Source organism: Carcharodon carcharias, chromosome 18 (assembly GCF_017639515.1).
Source record: "Carcharodon carcharias isolate sCarCar2 chromosome 18, sCarCar2.pri, whole genome shotgun sequence".
Lineage (NCBI taxonomy): Eukaryota > Metazoa > Chordata > Chondrichthyes > Lamniformes > Lamnidae > Carcharodon > Carcharodon carcharias.
The window spans coordinates 50,267,976-50,289,411 of record NC_054484.1 but is presented as its reverse complement, the minus strand read 5'-3'; the positions used below and the strand labels follow the sequence as shown (position 1 = coordinate 50,289,411).

Below are 21,436 nucleotides of genomic sequence, written 5' to 3'. Positions count from 1 at the left end.
TTGAAAGAAAAAGGACACTGCTTTATTAGATTGGTTTGACAATACATTGTTCAGTGCTTCCAGCTATTGGGTTAACTCAAGCTCTAACAGATAAACAAATTCCAACGTCAAGAACTTCCAGGCCAACAAATCAAGTTCTAACTTAATGTTACTTACAATTTGTGCATTTAGGATTAAACAATATATCTTTAAGGAATTTAAAGCATAGACCAGTTAAACCAAATGTCTCATTTGTACTATAGACATTATGTAGCTTAAAGTATACTGCATGAAGTTGCTGCACATTAGACTATTTTTGGACCAGTAGTTGACAGGTTAACTATGCTAACCTATAGAAATGTTACATGCCAATTCTCTCCTCCCCACAGACAAGTTTATTTCAATCTTTAGCGATTCCAATCACACCACAGGCTAAACGACTTCCAGCATTTCCTGTTAGAGTGCTCTCCTCATCAGCACCTTTTCCCAAGTCATCTTCCTTCTCATGAACCTTCACAAAACGGCAGGGAGGGGGGGGGAATGGAAGAAGGGGAAGGGGGAAAAAAAAAAAAAAACAGCATTTAGACACTTAATGGCAAGGCTATTTTAAAGCTTAGAGACCCTAGAGGAATGATGGTACAGAAATTGTATTATCACTTCATTCCAGGTCCAAATCAAACCCACAAAGAATATGTTTTCGTTTTCAAGTCACATTACTTTGAGGCATCTTTATTTAGTGCTAAGACTCTCATTTAACCATAAAAAAATGCACACTGAATTTTTAACATTAAATATAGTCCTTGAAAGAAGGAAAAGACCATGACAGTGGTAATGTCACTGGACTGGTAATCCAGATACCAAGGCTTATGCTATGAGGACATGGGTTCAAATCCCACCATATCAGCTGATGGAATCTGAATTCAGTTAATAAATCTGGAATATTAAAGCTAGTATCAGTAACGGTGACCGTGAAGCTATCAATTGTTGTAGAAACCCATCCAGTTTACTGATGTCCTTAGGGAAAGAAATCTGCCATTTTTACCTGGTCTGGCCCACATGCAACTCCAGACCCAGTCATGTGGTTGACTCTTAATTGCCCTCTGAAATGGCCTGGCAAGTTACTCTGTTCAAAAGGTGATTATGGTAGGGCAACAAATACAGGCTTTGCCCACATGCCACAAAAGAATAAAAACACCATCAAGTGCAGTGGAATGGGGTGATTAAGTTACAATATGTGTGACAGTGCAGAATTATCTATTCTTCAGCAGTTTCCCTCAGATTCTGATGTCAACAATTCTTGCTGATTTGAGGACAGCTTATACAGCATGTTGACCCAGACTGTCTGCACCAACTCAATGAGCAATTGACCTGCCATTCCCCTGTAATCCTGCATGTTCTTCCTTTTCAGATAATGGTCTAAGTAACAACATAACAGGGAGCCAGACAAGGAATCAATATTTCAACAATTAGGAATCCAGTATTCAAAAGCAAGTAATATTAGACTTTGATTTGTGAAGACTTAGCCCCCTTGTTAAACTGTTTCTACCTCCATAAAGGAATTAAATGCTAGACCAGATTATATAGGTCATTAAGTAGCCTAGAGATTAGCACTTTTACAAGTCCAGCTCAGAATGGGCATTTGTCCACTCCCATCTCAATCTATTACCAGAACTCAGTATTATGGATTAATTCTTCAGAAAGTCCATAGAAGTTGATGGACTTATGCTCATCTAATCTTAACTGAATCAGTTATTCTAACAAGGCCACAGGTTTTTCAATGCTTACCACAAGTGTACGCCCAATAATGGACCTTTCCCCTGAAAGATGGATGTGACTATCCTGGATTTCAAAGACAGCCACACCATTTCCATTAGCCTCCACATTGCCTAAATCACCAACATGTCTGCAATGAATCACAAGTTATAATTAAGCCAAATAATTTATGTTAAATGCAACAAACAACCCAAAAAAAGTTCATTAGTGTACATTTTGCATTAGAAGCAACTTGAAGATTGTGTCTTCACAGCAGCATGAACTTCACATTTAACTGTAGAAAGACAGCAAATTTATTCTGGTTTTACTTGACTTATTACTAAATTGCATTCTTTGTTTAAGCCACCAGGCCACCTATTCAACACGTCAATCCATAACTTCAGTCACTCCTCATCCATCCTACTATTGCCGTGGAAATGCACAAAAACTCCTTTAGAGGACTTGATTTTTTTTGTGCATGGTTTTACATTGGAAAGTTACTACAGGCTTTCATTTCATTCCAACAGCTATGCAGACTGGTACCACTGATGCATCTTATGTCCTGTGGTTTTCACAGGAACTGTTTTTGAACATTTCCATTCCACAATTTGGTTGCTGGACATAATATCCATGGGCATTTCATTCATGTTGATGTGACAATCAGTACTTGTGTTTTTGCTGCTGAGAGAAGAATCAATGGAAACTACTAATTCTGGCAGAGGTTTTTTGGTAGTCTGAGCAATCTTGATCTCCTGCAGCAACACTAGATATTTTCATTCCATAATGAGTGTACACCAACTAGCTGTTGCTCTAAAATCTTTGCTGGGCCTGAAATTTGATTTGGTCCACTTAAGTGTATATAAATATTAGATCTCTGGTGACAATGAAACCATTCTAACAATTTGAACACCCATTTTGAAGCATGCTTCTCAGGATCAGCCCAGTGGTTGTTCCCAAGGCATATTGGTCTAGGACATATTTTTCAGGACAGTTCCTTTTTCCATTTCCACACCAGTCTTTCACCAACATAAAAGTCCCACAGTTTTGAAAAGTCAACAAGGGTTACAACTTTTAGCTTGAAACCAGATGCACACTTCATTCAGTTTGTTGGAAGAGTAATTTCTCTTCGTAGCTTGCAATGTGTGAACTGCTGCGTGGGCATGTCTTAAACTCTGATGCATCTTCAAAATACAGCCTGCATCACCTGCTTGATCCCTTGCACCCATTTATAAAAAGGTACAAGTAAAACATGCATTGTAGGGTGAAAGATTGAGGCGCACAACTAATGCAAGTATAGCATGTTGTGGCTGAAATGGGGGCTGGTGGTGGGGTAGGGTGCAGTTGACAGACATTATATGCAAATGAAATTTTGGGGGCCATTTTACATGCCGGGTCAACTTATACACCATGATCTATGGTAGCCAAAATGAAACCAGTTACCCTCGACAAAAAGGAAGTGATCAGGCATAATGTTTACATCACCATTAAGAAGCCATTTCTAATAGTTTTAACAATTAATCACAGATCATTCTCAGGTTTGGAGAAAAAGCCCTGATTAATTTCATAAAAACTAGACACAGGAAATAGGACAGTGGGATTATATCAGTTTACTAATGCTCCTTAGAGCATCCTCTTTTCCTTCCATCCCATAAAGCTACTAAAACTTCATTGGCTGCCCTCATTTAGCATCTACAATAAGTAACTCATCTAGTGACTATTTAAAATTCACTATCTACACAAGTCACTTCTGCCCTAAAAGCTTTACTTGTACACAACACTGACTGACTAAGCTATCTGGCAATTTCCTTATGGCATCCTCACTCCAGATAGTCTAGCATTATCTTAGCTGAAAATGAATTTTGTTTTTTTTTTACATGATTTGAAAAGCATGGGAGTTCTCAGCATCCTAATCAACATTGATCCTCATTAGCAATGCAGGAAAATGGCCTACGCCAGTTTCTATTTAACCCCTCAAGGCTCTATCAATCTGATCACATTTCATCTCTCCCTCTACATCTTTTACCTAAAAAAAGTCTTCAAAATTTATCCAAGCATTCAAAGCTTTTTTCCTCCATGCATCTGTCCCCAAAACAGTTCCAATTCCTAATTTGGGTTTGGAATGGTTTAGATTAAATTAGTGTCCTCGTGTTCTAGGTTCTCCATATCTGATCAAATCCTTTTAGTAAACATTTAATTAGACAAATGAATCCAGGCCTGCAGAACAAAAATTGTTTAGACTGCATAAATAAAGTTTAAAATACAATCTCTTACTTTCAGCTAGCTTGGCAACTGGCATTTCTGCACAAATTTATGACACAAGATGGCTATTCAGCCTGTTTCTAATTAGATGAAACATATTTTAATGGTATACTGTAAAGAAAACATTTCTCTCAACATTACTGGGATACTGAAGCAGGCTTGTGGGGGCTGGGTGTATGTTTGTGTGACTGATTTAATTAAACTGAAGACAGACAAGGTTTAAAATCAAAGGGTTAGGTGTAAAAAAAAAAAGCAGACATTTTGAAGTGGAAATGAAGCTAAGACAGGATACAAATAAATATTTGCATTAGGAGATAAATGGATTGAATTTTTAGCTGTTAAATTTCAGAAAAAAGGAAGTTTTACAACTGGCAAAGATCATAAACAAATAAAGTTAAGTTAATGTTTCCTGAAAGCAGCAGCCATAGAAACAAATATTTATATATTGTCCGAAAGGCAATTTCCAAAGTTAGTTAACAATGGGTTTAAAAATAGGAAAAAACATATTTAAGAAAGGAATGAAAGCTCTATGGGATGTGGCCACATGAGATCTTGAAGTGCGCTGTGCAAAGACAGACCGGTGAAGGAAGCAGCCTCTAGCCACCCCAGAGAAATGTCCAGTTGTTCCAAAAAGCAAAGTTTCATTACAAGCCTTGGATTTCCACTGTCAAGTGAGAGAGAGATAGAAGCCTATGAAATACCTCCCCTGTAGCAACAGTGGGTACTTTGCAGTATTACTGGATGTTTGATAGATCAAGAATCTATAGGGACTGTTGCCTGGAAAAGGGCATTTGAGTCTAGCTAAGTAGAAATCTCTTGGGAATGCTGTAAGACTAAATTTAATTGTGTAACTGTAATCTTGTGTTTAAGTTTGTTAATAAATGTTTTAGTTTAATATTTAAAATCTTAAAAGTGGTAATGGAATTTTTACTTCTGGATTCAGTGCACATACCTCATAAGATACAAATGGCAAACCATTGTGATAGCTTGACCAAGTTTCCCTTTGGGATTTGGTCAGCCCAGCAATTATCACCTGCTATACCATAAAATATCCTCCTCCAAAAAATTAGATGTTTAGGGATAGTGAAGAATTTGAAGTTTTCTCCAAAGCCTTCAAATGCTAAGCAAATTGTGCATGTACTACATCAGCTTACAACAGAACAAAAAGGGATTTGGGGCTGCTTAGCTAATCTATGGACAGTAGCATTTCTACAGAAATCCTTCCAACTTCTGACATTACTGCAAATAGGGGAGAACTCCAGTGGAAATTTCAGATATTGGTTACTTATCAATGTGAAAGCAACACCTTGGGGAGCATGTTGAACAAGTAATGAAGTTCTTTGTACAAGCAGATGCTCCAAGAAAATACCTTAGAAAGATCCCCAAGCCTGCACACACAAAGCAGATGGGGCTAACATGTAAACTGGAGACCATTTATTGTACTGGGCAGCAAATAGTGTTCAGAGGCTCATTTCAAAGCAATATCTCAATTCCTGAGAACAGTCTAAGAATATGTATCTATCAAGGTCTCATACAGGTTTACAGGTAAAAGCTGCAAAACAAATGAGTTGAAAAGAAACCGGAGTGTTACAACTATTCTGAAATTGATCAAATCTAGCTAGTAAAAAAAGTACCACTACTGCCAAGACAAAAATCTGAAGAATTCTGGTCTTTTTTTCAGAAAATAGTTCAAGCAGTGGCTCAAAAGTAACAGTAAACAAGCACCCAAGGGACACAGTGAATTCAACATAAGTGATTCTTAAGATTTCTATTATGCTTGCACACACCACAAGATTTACATGGAGGACAACAGTAGCTGAGCAGCTGGGGAGAAGAAAAAATTATTGAAGAATGAGAGTGAGTAAAAAGTATGGCTTAACAGGGTAGGAGGGGAGTGGATTTCATGACATTCCAGAAGAAACAGCTGTATAACTGTGCCAACAAAAACATGCAAAGGATAAATTAAGCATTGGTACAAAAAGGTGCATACAGATACCTAAAGCAGAAGTGGAAAGGACAGGGTAACAGTGCAGGAGCTTGAAAAGGAGATGCATAACTTAGTAGATGGGGTGTCTAGCTTGTAGAGAAGAAAAGCGAATCTTGAAATTAGGTGGCACAATTTCAAGTTTTGCTCAGGGAAAAAAAATTTGAACATGCTCAAAAAACTCAAGTTTAGCTTTGAGCTGTATACCAAAGCTCTCAACTCTCAATTCACCTGGGGCCAAGAACTGGGGAGATTAGAGTAAAGGCCACAGATACAGCAGGTGCTGCCACAAGCCAAGGAACAAGGGCTTTCAATTATTACATTGGCAGGAAATATGGTGCACTGGTGGTTTTTTTTTTGGGGGGGGGGGGGGGTGGCTGATCAAGAGGGCTGCTTTGTCTTGGATTGTGTCGAGCTTCAAGCATTGTTAGAGATGCACTCATCCAGGTCCCAAAGTTAGACAGGAGTTTTGATCAATCAGCATAAAAAAAGTTAGCCAAATAACAAAACCCAAACACTTTTGTACATGGGATATGCACGTTACCATCAAATGCCAGTGTTTACTACTCATCCCCAATTGTCCAAGGTAGTGGTGGTGAGCTGCCACCTTGAACTATTACAGTCCATATGGTAGTGGGCCCAGTGCTGTTAGCTAGGGAGTTCCAGGAATTTGACCTAGCAATAAAATGAACTGTGACATTTTTGAAAAACAGGATACTGTGCAACTTGGAGGTGAACTGGTAGGTTGCAGTGTTCCATGTGCCAACTGCACCTGTTTTGCTAGCAGTACAAGGTGTGGAATGTTCTGTTGAAGCAGCCTTGGCAGGTTGGAGAAGGGCATGTTGTGATGGTACATGTTGCAGCTATGGTGCACCAGTTGGGGTACTTATCAGGCAGGCTGCTCTGCCTTGGTGTTGGGCTTCTCCAGCCTTCTTAGAAATGCACTCATCCAGGCAAGTTGGGAGTATTCCACCAGTCCTAGCTTATGCCTTGTAGATGATTGACAGACTTTGGGGAGTCAGGAGCAGAATTACTTGCTGCAGAATTCCTAGTCTCTGACTTGCTTTTGAAGCCACTGTATTTGTGGCTCCTCCAGTTAAGTGAGAGACACCTGGATCCCGATGGTGGGAGTTCAGCAATGGCAACATCATTCAATATCAAGGGGAGGTCATTAGACACTATTACTGGAGGTGGCTGTTGCCCAGCACTCAGTGGCAAGTAGTACTTGTGTCACACATCAATTCAAGCCTGAGTGTTGTCCAAGTCCTGCTGAATATATGCTCTTTCAAAATAGTGAAATCCATAAAAATTTGAAGCCAACAATTACAAGATGAAGACAAATTCCATCAAGATTGAATTACTTGGAGAGCTGGATATTCATCTGGAATTTTAAAAAAAATCTCCATTTACTGAAGGTACCACAATTTTTAGTGTTCAACCCTTGGTGACTTGCACATGATAAAAGCCCATTCTCCAAGTGTTTCCCTTGTACAAGTGTGCATGTGTATGGGGTGAGTTCTTGATGAATACTCAATATGGGAAGTAGTTCCTCTTTGGGTCAGAAAGGGAAAGTTAACCATTGCACAACCTATTCAAGACAGGGATTTTTCTTGCTCAAACAATTCAATGTACCTAAGAATTTTTAAACACACCCTTTGATCAAGTGGTCAAAATTTTCCTGCCATGTTTAACTCTTCACTTTGATTTAAATTAACTTGGCAATTAAAAAAATATAACTTAAGCATACAAAGCAACATAAATTTATATTTTCAAATACCCAAAAGGACATATGGCATGCAAAACCAGTCCATAAAAAAGCTCACCTTTCAACATCACCTGGTCCACCATGACGTTTTGAAAAAGGGTTGTAGTGAGGTCCTGCACTGATACAGCCTGTAGTGTACACAAATACACCAGAAAGCAGGTAAACTTTGACAAGCAAAGTCACAGTTAATTGATTACAAAGCATTTCAGACACTTTGGCTGTGGAAAATGTGGAGATTATTCTAGGGATTAAATGCAAACAAAGACAAAACAGCTCACATTTCAGGGGAGGCAGTGATGTAGTGGTAAGTGGACTAGCAATCTAGAGATCCAGGCTAATGCTCTGCCTACAATAGCAGCTGATGGAATTCAATTAATTATATCTGGAATTGAAAGCCAGTCTCAATAATGGTGGCATGAAGCTATCAATTGTTGTTAAAAACCTATCTGGTTCATCAATGCCCTTTAGGAAATGAGATCTACTGTCCTTACTTGGTCTGGCCTACATGTGTGGCTCCAGACCCACAACAATGTGGTTGACTCTTAAATGCCCCAGTAAGTCACTCAGTTCAAGGGCAATTAGGGATGGGCAACAAATGCTAGCCTTTGCAATGATGCCCACATCCCATTAACAAATAAAATTTGCACATGGAGGTCAAACTTAATGATGACGCTTCTTGTTCTGTTTCCTACTCAGCAACCAGCCAAATTGACAGCCTGTCCAAAAATGTAAAACGGGAGGTTGCAGCTCAAGACCCCTGGGGGTTTCCAGTAGTGAGAGGCCATGATCAGGAAGGGGTTGGGTGGCAGTGCAATAAAGATTTGAGACAAGGGGCACACTCCACAAGGAGTAGCTGCTTCCAAATTACAGAGTAGATGCACAACAATGTTAGGTATCCCTTTCCACACAGGAGCACACAAATAACTAATGCAGTTTAAAAAAGGCAGAAGCATATGCTGTGTTGGAGACACATTGCCCAAATTTAAATTCAATGTCTGCCTGCTGTAGGGAAGGCAGTTAGAAATAGACACGTTGGAAGTACATAATTTCTTCCCCAAATCATGCATGTAGGTGCCAGTCTCAATTTATCAAATCATCAACACAAAATTGCAATACATTTGTTATTCAAGTCTAATCCCATTCACTAATACCTTTGTCTGTGCTTTGTAATACTTTTCCTTGGAGCAGACTGGCCACAAAAAGTCAGTTATGCCCCTTCCCTTTCTGAACCCACAAATTGTCAGTAATTTATTCAATAAAGCAATTGAGCACTATTCTTTCAAGGGTCTTTCCTGCAGCAAAAAGTAAAAGATTAGTCAGTATTGATCACACTATTTCCCTTGCAGAGAGGAGCTAATTGAAAGATTTTTGAATGTCCAGGGAATCATTTCCTAATATCACATGGATTCAAAGTTTCAAGCATTTGATACTCTTGACTTGGACAAATTCAATTTAAATCATGGTCCTGAATCATTATTCTGGCACTTAACATGAACCATAAGATAACTTTCTTGGACATAAAGCTAGAAATTAGTTTGTGCTGCATGTAAGAGAGGCACAATGTACACCCAATTTCTGGTTGAAAGGTTCTGTATCCAATGTGCATGGAGGTATAGTAAATCTCATGTACAAACACACATTAGACCTCACTGTTTAGGCATAACATTGTGACTGAAATCAGCACTGGATCAGTTAAAACAAAAAAACATTCATACTTGAAATTTTTCCCCAGTTTTACAGCAGCTCAAACAGTAGTTCTTAAAAACAAAAGACCATCATCAAAATGAGGACATTTTAAAAATACTTCCCTTCTATAGAGGAAGAAAGGAATCATGTAAGAGTGCTCCTGCGTCTTGCTATTCATGATTTAAGTTGATGTAAAAGCAGATGTGCAGCTCCCTGGAGAGGCTTCACACCCAAAACATCAATTTTCTGCCATCTTGGTCCCCATTTACCCACTAGCAATCTTTCAGTATTATATCCAGGGTAAATTTCCAGGTTTGCACCTCATTAATAACCACTCCTCAGCATCATTTCCACTCACTGCATTGCTGATGCTGCTCACATCTCTACTGGATCCCAAGCTCAACCCATTTGATTCTCTTGAGCTTCAAACCAAAGCTCCAACTGCCCTGATGTCCAGTGCCCCCCTCGTGTTGAGGTCTCTCATCACAAGCTAGTTGGCCACTTGAACATGGTGTAGACGAAGTGTAAAAGAAACAGGTAATGATCAGAACCTGATGCATTCTTATTTAAGAATTGGATGGCCTTTTCACAATAATATAGTGGCACATTGATATAGCTGATTAATGGCATAATTGATAACTGATCCCTTGCTTAGGTGGTTTCCCCTTTGCAGGATCTATTTTACTAATGGTTTGCTCAGTGCTCAAAGGTGGAGTCATTATATTGTGGGCTATATGCCTCAATTCTATTAAGAGAAAGACAGTCTTACATTTATGTAGCACCTTTCACAACCACAGGATGTCTCAAAGCACTTTAGTCAATGAAGTACTTTTTAAAAAAAAGTGTAGTTATTGCTGTAATGTAGGAAACTTGTAAGTTAGTCATTCTGGTTAGCATAGTACTGTAATTAGTCTGCCTTTTGCTTTCAGGTGTCACAGTGCTTGGTTCACATTTACTCGTTTATGACTATTACCATAGACTTGTTTCTTTGTTGATGGTTTGTCACTTATCAATTACTGCAGTTAGTGTTTTGCACTAAGTACTCTCTCATCTTCAAACCGCCTGGTGCTACCTAGTTGCATTTAAGACTTCCTTCCAAAGCTGCACTGTGACTTTTGCAGAATGGAGGCCTGCGTTGATGTATCATGCTGGCCTAATCTGAAAACTAATGTGTTTGTACATGAGATTTACTATACCTCCATGCACATTAGGTACAGAAACTTGCAACCAGAAATTGTGTACATTGTGCCTCTTTTACATGCAGCACAAACTAATTTCTAGCTTTATATGTCCAAGAAGGTTCTCTTATGGTTCAGGTCAAGTGCCAGAATAATGATTCAAGCCCATGATTTAAACTGAATTTGTCCAAGAATATCAAGTGATCTATAATAATTTTTCAAGCTTCCACTTTTAGCTCTCTGAACCCCTACCTTTTTGATTAATCACATTTCAAGCATTTAATTTTGCTCACCATGCCTATTAACCCACCCAGTATTACTTCTGCCATTTAACCATCTCCCACTTACCACAACTTTGCACATTTCCCCTCCCCCTTCCCCTTGTTCAGCAGGAGTTTCCACCCACCCTTACCTCAACATGTTCTTTCTGATCCTGATCTTTTATAATGTCTTCTAGTTCTGACAAAGGCTCCATAACCAACAATTTTCTGTTCTCTTCATAGTTGCTGTCTGACCTGCTGACTGTTTGTTCCCAGTATTTTATTTTTGTTAGAGATTTAAAGCTACCTTTTCAAAAAGTTCTAGGTCTATTGTAATGCAAAAACACTTCAAATTTCAAGCACACTTACACTTGCAAGGAAAAAACTTCCATTCTAGTTGATACATAAAACTTTGATTCTAATGTCATACTTCACATCAAGTTTGTCAGAACAGCAACGATTCAGTTCATACCATTTGTGTTATCTCCAAAAGCATGAACATGGAACCCATGCTTTCCAGGAGTCAATCCAGTGATGCTTCCTTTTAAAGTCACAGGTCCATCTGCCTGGAGAAGAGAAAATTCCATATAGATGTTTAAGCATATTTCTTCTAAAGTTTGAAGATTTAATAACTTGCAGTAAAGGCACGTAAGTCAAGCCAGCTGAATTGCCTCCAAACAGAATAGGTTACCGTTATGGCCACAAAAGTTAATCTTCCCCTCTGATAAACATATCAGATTTTAAATTTTCAATGGTTGCTTCATCCCCATTTGGCTACTAAATATAAAATGAAGCCTCAATTAGAAGAGGGGCTACTTGACTGGTAGCCCAAATTTTCTCAAATACATGAAAGCTGAATATCTTAGACAAGATTTCTAGAACTACTGCAGTGCAAAGCAACCAAGTTGTTAGCCTGCCTGATACCACAATGTATGTTTACCCAGAATTTTCAAATGGAAGCTGAGGAAAAAGTAAGCTGTAGGGGGAGAAGGAAAAATCATATCTCCAGTGAGGAAGTAACACTTCTTGTACAGCTGGATCCTGTTTTAGTACAAAGTCTCAAAACTACAGCCATAATCCAACAGCAAATTCACAGCTGCAGGTATATTTGCAAGCAATGGACTGGTAAAAACAATTGTGGGGTACTGAGGCAGAACAAAATTATGGTACAGTGCTCATCTTCTGCATCCTGAGGTTTAAAAACCTACAGAATTAATCTGAATATTCTTTAGTTTAAAAACTTTTGATTCATTTGACAAGTTATAGTGGGTCTTCATGCTTGCCACAGAAAATTCTACATTTGAAATTAGATGTTGCAACACCAGTCATATGGGTGTGGTACAGAAACAAGACAAAATTTCATCAGTTTAGACTCTGGTTTCATGGCATAATTCCCATCTTCAACAATTTCTGGAAGGAATTAATTCTATCCTAAATATTCCATACTGTGGTAAGGTACTTACCCTTCATAAAATTAGAGCACCATCTCCAAATATTAAACCAAACCAATGGAGGTTGTTTGAACAAACATTAGGTATAACATTAGCAGTGTTAATTGTTACCTCGAAGTCTTTTCCACTTGATTTTATGCATTCAGAACCACAGAAAGGGGCCATTTGGCCCAATTTGTTTGCACCAGGTCTCAACAGCAGCTCAGCTGGTCCCACTCTAGCCCCTCCTCTATCCCAACCATTTAGCCCTGCAAATTCTCAGATAAATAACCTATATCCTTTTGAAAGCCACAACAATCTGCCATCACACTTAGGTAGTGCATTCCAGATCCCAATCACCTCCTGTGTACAAGATTTATCATAAGCCTCCCACCTGAAGAACAGACCCATCCTCACCAATTTATCCATGATGTGTCTCATCCCTGAAATGATTCCCAAATCTTTGCTGGACTCAAATGCCTTCACATCCTTCCCAGAGTTGAGGCCAAACCAGTATTTTATACATGTCCAACTTTTCTACTCTGCCTTGAACACAAAGGATGGTACAAGGAAGAAGACTTGAGGACAACCAAGAGGAACTCTATTGTGTCAGCCCTGGATGATAAGTATATCACCTATTCAGTGTAGTCCAAAATCTGGAAGCTGTACTTTTTCTAGATTATGGTACATGCCAAGGGGCTGTCAAAATAATTATGCATCCCCAATTAGCAAATGGGTCATTATACATTGATGCACAAAAGCAATAACTGGTTGATGCTAAATGTATGGCTTTTGGCTCCATCCAGCTTTGTTTCAAGTGCACTTCTATTGCATACTACTTTTATAGTTCATGGCTGATTTCTAACTCTTATCCCTTTTAACATCCATTTGCAAGTTTGCATGAGAATCTCAAATGTGATCAATAATAGGTCTGTCTTTCCAATTTATACTTTGACATCAATGCTATGAAGTACACTTCCATTTATCACTTTGTTAAACCATATGTTAAGAGTAATTGCAGGCATCTACAGAACTTTTGATGGCTCTGTTGGACCAATCCATATAACTGACATGGAAGCACAGCAAGCACCTTGCCCAGAATTCTCAACTTTAAATTTTCCCAACATTTCGTTGCCAGGTTTGATGATCTTTCACCACTGTACCCAATAGGTCAGCACTTCCCAAGCTATTTTCCAATACAACCCCATTTTAGCACTTAAATTAACATGACCCCCAGAGGCCAACATAAACAACTGAACAATCTTAAGATTAATGAAAGCTCTTGACTGTTTATTTTCATATGGCTCATTTCTCACCTCTTCCTGTTCTTGCTCTGAAGGTGCTGATTCATGCTGACATACTTCAACAGGTGCAGCTATCGCTCTGGTAATTCATGAAAGCAATGGACACTGGAAACTAGTTTTAACCCCCAATTGACAAGGGGTGTAACCCGACTCCATTCTGCAACCTTTTAAAATTTAAATGGAGAAATCACTCCCCCAAAAAGCAAGCAGGGCCTAATTAATATCAAAGTCAATTGAAAATCAGTGCAGCAACTTAAATTAACTGAGTTAAAGGGAAGGCCTGAACTACAGAAATGCAGCTATCAGGCTCTCCAAAGTAAGTGGGTCTTTTAGCACTCCCTGCATGCCAGGAATAGAAGTGCTTCCCCAGCCCCAAATTCCAGCCTCCCAATTGTGGCCTAGAGCCAACAGTCCCCCAGCACCAGGGACTGTCCCCACAATTCCTTGGCTGGAACCCTCTACTGCAAGAGATCCCATCTGCCTGCTATTTGCAACCCCATTTGCAGTTTACAGTCAATCATCTTCCAGATGCATTCCTCAGGTTAAAGTCAACGTTAACTTTCAAATCTTTTTCTGCACCACTGATGCGTAACCCAACTTTTCTGGATGTGCCAAAAGATTATCACACTATTCTGCACTTTAATGGGGGCCTAGTACATTTACCTCAAATTCTCCACTAGTCCTTGCAATTGTAAGTTGCTGCTCCATGTACATTTCATCATAAAAATCAAAATATAAAAGAGCAACTACAATGCAAGGAACCAGCTCTTTACTTCAGTGATAGGCAAGTGAAACCATACAAAGGTAATAAAGAATCTTATCTTCATGCAAATGAAGCTAATTTCTGGTTTTGAAACCACTTCCAAATGGAAGTTCAGTTACTCTAACTTGATCTCCTTACCCCAGAATAAGTTAATATGTTAGCTGGACCAGATTTCTGAAAAAGGGTTCCATAAATTCAGGATTTGTTCAATGTTGTTAAATGTCCAAAGACACCATTTAACAGATCTATTTCTGAAGGGAAAAAACACAACCATATGGTCCAAAAGCAAGATGAGGCTCATGTTATAACACCAGAAACTGTCAAAAAAGTGTACCTGGTCAATCCAAAGTTCAAAATGTGTCTGATCAAACTAAGCATCAAAGCAGCAATGAAAAAGCCATACTCCTTCAACCACAGAGCAAGTCAGCACATTGGTTTCTGTTTTCTCTAATGTGGATAACACCAATACTAGAATCATTCTTTAAATTCCAATTTTCAAAGCTACTAAATTCAGACCAATAAAGAACACCTTGTGTTTAGCCTGAAATTGAACCCATTTCAATACTCAAAAAAATGAGTCTCCTGGAACACTAAGAACCTAAGATTTATTCTGGATTGTCATCCTTATCTTTAATCTGAAAGATAGACACTGCAGTGCAAGAGTTGTCCTCCCCACCCAAAAACACAGCTTCTGTTCCTAGGAGAGCTGCAAAAGACAACATTTTGTGTTAAAATGAGCCAATTGGAGAAGACTTTCATCTAGGGTAATCATTTTAGATTTGCACATAGTATCTTTGAATTTGAATCGAGTAGCAGAATGAAGTAGACCTGTGCTCTGTACAGTAGATAATTATGCTCTCCACAAGTTCAATTAGTATTCAATAACTACCAGCAATAATTTAAAAGCATAGACCAGGCATGCTTTCAATTGAAAGAGCACTATTTCTCCCCTTTTCTTTCAATTAAATGAAAAATTTTCCTTGAGAAAGTTAACAATTGGAACAGTAGACAGGAAGCTAAATTTATTTAATAAGTTATACTGCAAAGTTAAGCTGCAAATCAAGCTGTACGTAACTCAACTTATGTAGTATACCCAGAGAGAACATGTCTGTGCTAATCTATAAGAAACGTGACTGATAAAATATTAGATTTTAAATATAAAAAAGGCGTTAATATGCTGCTGCAAAGTTTTGGTCTAATATAATGAACTTGTTTCTCAAATAGAAGGATCAAATGACAGGCTAAGATGGTGTCTGACCTTTGCACTCAGTTTGTCTGAAAGCACTTGCTCTTGCAATTTTGACATTAATCAGTTTAGTTTATCTCAAAAATAAATGGCTCCTGATTTTTAAATTGAATTTTGATTATCTCAAACATTTCACTAATGTTGAATAGCATGTATTGGTCCAAACAGCCGTGCTCACCACCTTGTGCCAGCAGTGTTTAAAAAAGTGTCAACTGTTAGCAGTTCCCAAGGACTAGAGCTGGTTAAATTATGTTTCTGCATATTTATTAGGAGGCAAGAGAATGAAAAGCCAACTTTTTTTGGAAGATCAGCACCAGATTCTACCTGGAGCTACTAAAACAGGAAAAAGCAGGCTGACTGAAGGACCTTTTAATTAACAGTGGTCAGTTGTAATGAAAAGGGTTAAAACTAGTTGCATGATCAAACCAGCAAGTTGTTTCTTTTGCCCAGTCTGAAAACAAACTAGAACACCCTAAAAAAGGGGATATTTATAGCTAGTAAAAATGATTAAACTTGAAGGACAGCCTATAAAACATTACTTTATCCAGGGTGATATGTTGCAAACCCACCACAACTTATAATCAGTGCAAGTGGTTAAACTCCTATTTATAAATCCATTATTAATAACATAAGCCCCCTCCAAATTAGAACATTAATCTAGGAATCAATATAGGTTAATCATGATATACTTGTACCTTCCCACCAAAGGTAGTATAAATTGTAAACTGGGTTACAATGCTAAAGAAAAACCTATGCTTCAAACATGCTTTCAAAATTGCAAGATTCTTAGCAACTGTAATCATAAAATCAATACAAGGGCTCAACACAATTTTAAAATGGAGACTGAATTGTACATGTCCAGTTCCAATCATTCACCACCCTTCAAGACCTCTTCACTCACATGCAGTGCCATAGAGAATATACTTCAAATCCTCTACAGTTGATTACAGTACAACTTGTCTTTTGGTAGATTTACTTCACATTTCTAACCTAAAGCTTTTGTATCTATATAAATAGTTTCACTGCCAGCATGTGGCCTTACCACTAACTGCCGTCTACAAGGACAGACACTCCAGTTCCGCTCCTTCCTGACCTGCCAATTTTAAAGGTTATATTTATAGTTAAGTCAGTGAGCCATGAATTGTCAACTGCATCTTACTTTAGAAAATGGGAAGGGGCAGAAAATCAGAACAACATACTTCAGACAGAGGTACTTCTGGAGACTAATAAGAAACCTGTAGTTACTAAGTTAATCTGCAGGAAAAGTCCAGAATGGAAAGTGGAAATTTTCCACATCTCAACTTAACACCTAGAGTAACTAATATTTTGTTTGGAATATTGGGTCATATTCATACATGCCAACTTAAAAGACACCCAAATTTTTTGATTAGAGTTGATCAGTATTAACCAATTACAGGAGTTAAATTTGCAAGATGGATGTGGCAGCTGTTGGTTGCAGTGCTGGACTGAAGGCCATTAGAACAAACCAAATTGTCCGCCTCCAATTGGTAACACATAAATTAAGCCACTTTTTAAAAAAAAAGCAATTAATTTGAAAGTTAGTCTTTTTTTTTAAATGAAGAGCCATTTGCACCTCAAATTGAGATATTTTCTCAAGGCTGGTTAAAAGCCTTTCATAATGAGAAGAGGAAATGCCCACTGAATGAATTGACCAGCTTTATTGAGAATACCTGACTTCAAGTTGCCCATTATTTCAGAAAGGAAGAGGAGAGAAAACTGGGAACTATAAGCCAATAAGCCTAATAGTGTAGGCTTATTGGTCATTATTAGGGTCATAGTTAATCACACATAGAAAATCATTAGAGTAAACAGATTTATGAAAAGGAAACAGTATGACAAACCTGTTGAGATTTGAGGATGCAATAAGATGAACAAGGGGGAGCAGTGGATGTAGTGCATTTGGATTTTTAAAAGCATTGATAATGTGCCATGAGTTATGTTACAAAATCAGGATTCATGGGATTGGGGGCAATATATTGGCATGGATTGAGGATTGGCTAATTGCCAGGAACCATAACATTTGCTGGTTGTAAGGCTCTAATTAGTACTATAAGGATCTTTAGTTGGGCCTCAGCTTCTAAATTTTATTAATGACTGAGATAAGGGGACTGAGTGCAAGGCACCCAAGTGTGCTGACAATGCAAGGTTAGGTGGGAAAGTAAATGTTGAGAAGAACACAAAAGGAGCTGCAGAGATATAGACAGATTAGGCAAGTGGGCAAGAGCATGGCAGATAGAATACAATGTGGTGAAATGTGAAGTTATTTACTGTGGTAAGAAAAAAATTATTTTTTTGACTGAAAAATATCTCCATTCAGGGACCTGGATGTCTTTGTACATGAATCACAGGTGCAGCAAGTAAAGGGAGCAAATTATTTCTTAGCTTTTACCACAAGGGACTTCTTCCCCCCGCCATTTTATGGATGGTGACATCACTGGCAAGGCTAGCATTTACTGTCCATCCCTAATTGCCCATAAGATGATGGTCAGCTGCCTTCTTGAACTGCTGCAGTCTATCTGGTGCAGGTACTCCAAGCTGTTAAGGAGTTTCAGGATTTTGATCCAGTGACAGTGAAGGAACAACAATGTAGTTCCAAGTCAGTATGGTGTGGGGCTTGAAGGGGAGCTTGTGGTGGTGTTCCCACACATTTGCTGCCTTTGCCCTTCCAAGTGGGCAGCAATCACTGGTTTGGAAAGTGCTGTTAAAGGAGCCTTAGTGAGTTGTTGCAGTGCATCTTGTATATAGTACACACTGCTGCCACTGTGCATCAGTGGCAGAGGAAGTGCCAATCAAGCAGACGGCTGTGTTTGGGATTCTTTTGAGCTTGAATACCATTGAAACTGCACTCATTCAGGAAAAGCAGACAGTATTCTATTACACTGATTTGTGCCTTGTAGACAGTATGGCTTTGGGGTGTCAGGTGGAGAGTTACTCACCTCAAGAATTTCCAAACCCAAGCCTGCTCTTGTAGCCACAGTACTTAAGGCTGATCCAGTTCAGTTTCTGGTCAATGGTAACCCCAGGATGTTGACAGAGAGGGATTCAGTGATGGAAATGTCATTAAATGTCAAGAGAGATGGGTAGATTATCTCTTGTTGGAGATGGTCATTGCCTGGCACTTGTGGGGAAAATGTTCTTGCCACTGATCAACCCAAGCTTGAATGTTGTCCAGGTCTCACTGCATATGGACAGACAGCTTCAGTATCAGGAGTCACAAATGGTGCTGAACATTGTACAATCGTCAGTGAGCAAATGCACTTCTACCCTAATGATGGAGGAAAGTCATTGATGAAGTAGCTGAAGATAGTTGGGGCATTAGAGTATAATGTCTCACAATTATGCAGGACGTTGGAGGGGCCACATCTGTAATGATGTATACAGTCCCGGTCCCCTAACCCAGGGAAGAAGATATCTGCCCAGAGTGCAAAGATTCATGGTTTCTGGATGAGGATGTGTTCTATGAAGAGAAATTGAGTAAAGTACACCTATCAAATTCAAATCATTAAGGGACTTAATAGAGTAAGTGGTGAGAAAATGATTCCCTTAGGTGGGGGTCCTAGAACATGGGATCACAGTCTCAGTATAAGGGGATGGCTTTAGGACTGAGAAGAGGAGAAATTTCTTCATTCAAAATGGTCACAAACCCATGGAATTCTCTACCAAAGAAAACTACAGATGCTCAGTCTGAGTATATTAAAAGACAAAGGGAGATAGATTTTTGAGTACTAAGGGAATTAGGTAATTATGGGTTGTGCAGAAAGATGGAGCGAAGGTAGGAAGTCAGCCATGATCTTGTTGAATGGCAGAGCAGGCTTGAAGGGTCATATGGGCTACTCCAATGCCTATTTTCTATGCCATGGTATCACTGGCACAAGCTTAACCATTGTGTGTGTGTGGAGTGGCAAGGTGCACTGCAAATAATCTCACCTGAGGACTCCAGGAACTCTCTAGCTGTGGTGCACATCTACTGAATACCTACTCATTCCATGTAGGTCTACCAGGAATACTATTTGGGCACCACAATACATGTTCCAAGGCTACAGAATGACTAAAGCATGTACAATACATACTTGTGTGTCAAATCTCAGCTTGAGTGTATTTAGAATTTTTACAAACTGCATAATACCATGTGTGCATTCCAAAATAGTTTGCGTTTACAGAATCAGCAACTTTTCAAAATAATCAAACCCGATTAGTGGAGGGTGGGGCACAATGTTTTTATATTAGCTAAGAGTTATGCAACGTAGCCTCCAAAAGCCAGAAAATGCACCAAGACAAATCCGAATTGAATTTTCTAGATGGAGGTATTGCCTTAAGATTCTTCCACCCTGTAAACAAACTTGAGCACTTGAAAGAACAAACATAACTTGTATTTACACAGTCTTATTAATGCAGGACAGCAAATTTGTACAAACCAAGTCCCACAAACGGCAATTAAAAGATAATGTCTTAGGTGGCAGTTGATCAAGACACCAGATGTTTGTTTTTCTTCGGGCGGACAGATAGGCCTCAGTACAACATCTAAACCACAGGACAGCCCTCCGATTTTGTGCACAAGTCCCCGGAGTTAAACTCGAACATACAACCTGCTGTCTCACTTGAGCACAAATCACTGTACCAAGGTTGGCAGCTTGCTCCCCTTCAAAATCTACACCCATCGCTGCTGCGCGTCCACTTATTCTCGACAGTAATTTATAACGCTAAGTGTGTGTAACTGGAAAATGCGGCAAGCTCATGCGCGTTTCAGTTGTGGCAGGCTGTCACTGAGCAAGCGGATTTGTTTTTTTTTAAAAAAACCGCCAGCTTTCGTTAAGTTCTATAAATTGGCATGTATGCATATGAACAATCCAACAGCATTTCAAAATTGACTTACAAGTCACTGACCTCACGAGAGCAAATTCTGCAACATGGCACAAAATACCTCTTTTCCACTGCTCTTTCTGCAAGTACGTTAACCGATTGCATAAATTGTTCAACTGCGTCATATTAGCTGTACAACCATGACAAAGCAAAAAGTCTGGGGGAGGGGCGGAAGGTGAAAGAACACTTCCAAATCGCGTCGGAAGATTCATTACTGGCTCTTTTGAAATAAAAAAAAAGGCACAAGCATGTCTAAAACAGAGAAAATCTAAATCTGCGCACGGTTCTTGAGTTTGCCTCTCCAGCAAGCCAGCTGAAGCAACGTTACAGGATGGCTCTCAGCCCAGTCCATCACCGTTCAAGCACAGCGGCTCCTGGCCCAGCTCTGCAGGTGGATGGAACACAGTCAGAAGATGGAGCCTCCGTGGTGGTCTCGGCCGTTCTCACGCCTGCATCATAAACACGCGCCTGTTGAAAGCAGATCTGCTCCGAGGCGCTACCCGCACCTCAGCCCTCACTCACTCACCCACCCACCCACGGAACGAAGTCATTAGTAGGTCTGCCCCGGTAACTCACAGCTTGCTCAAAATAGACGGTCCCGGTCACTTCCCCGGTTCCCTTCAACACGCAGATCGCTTTCATCTCGCAAGAAGCTGTCGAAAACTCTTACTGATCAACCCCACGCAGGCGCCCTAGATATAGACTGACGCAAGTATGCGTCAGACACGCCTGCGCAGACAGGCGCCAGGCTTAACAGTGCGCCTGCGCATTCCGGGGGGGGCAGGGGGCAGTGCGATTTTGGTAGGGTCAGAGATGGTGAAACTTCATAGAGAACTCTGATCATAAGTCAACCAACTTGAAAGATTTCCAGCAACCGCAGTACTTTGCTTTTAACTTGAAAGGTTAACTCTGTTCGTAGTTTTTTTTTACATAGGATATAAGGCATAGA

The 21,436-nt window shown here is 39.4% G+C and overlaps 1 protein-coding gene across 2 annotated transcripts; it reads right to left on the bottom strand.

Annotated features, from left to right (window-relative positions):
• LOC121290613 (superoxide dismutase [Cu-Zn]) lies at positions 1-21,212 on the bottom strand. Of its 2 annotated transcripts, XM_041211283.1 has the most exons (6): positions 20,512-20,607; positions 16,649-16,699; positions 11,336-11,429; positions 7,798-7,867; positions 1,765-1,882; positions 1-490 (listed from the first exon to the last, which is right to left on the bottom strand). In XM_041211283.1, exons 1-6 carry the CDS (start codon positions 20,590-20,592, stop codon positions 380-382), a joined length of 525 nt encoding a protein of 174 aa, XP_041067217.1. In that variant the 5' UTR covers positions 20,593-20,607; the 3' UTR covers positions 1-379. The 2 variants fall into 2 exon arrangements, with proteins under 2 accessions (XP_041067217.1, XP_041067218.1); XM_041211284.1 differs by lacking the exons at positions 16,649-16,699; positions 20,512-20,607 and adding an exon at positions 21,064-21,212.
• Between the last annotated feature and the right edge of the window lie 224 nt (positions 21,213-21,436).

Coding starts and splice junctions, on each gene's coding strand:
- LOC121290613 (XM_041211283.1), bottom strand. CDS start 20,592: ATGCAATCGGTTAACGTACTTGCAGAAAGAGCAGTGGAAAAGAGGTAT. Junction 16,700..20,511: donor GCAGAATTTGCTCTCGTGAG/GTCAGTGACTTG, acceptor TAAAATTGGCAG/GTCAGGAAGGAGCGGAACTG. Junction 1,883..7,797: donor GGACCAGGTGATGTTGAAAG/GTGAGCTTTTTT, acceptor GATTCATTGCAG/ACATGTTGGTGATTTAGGCA.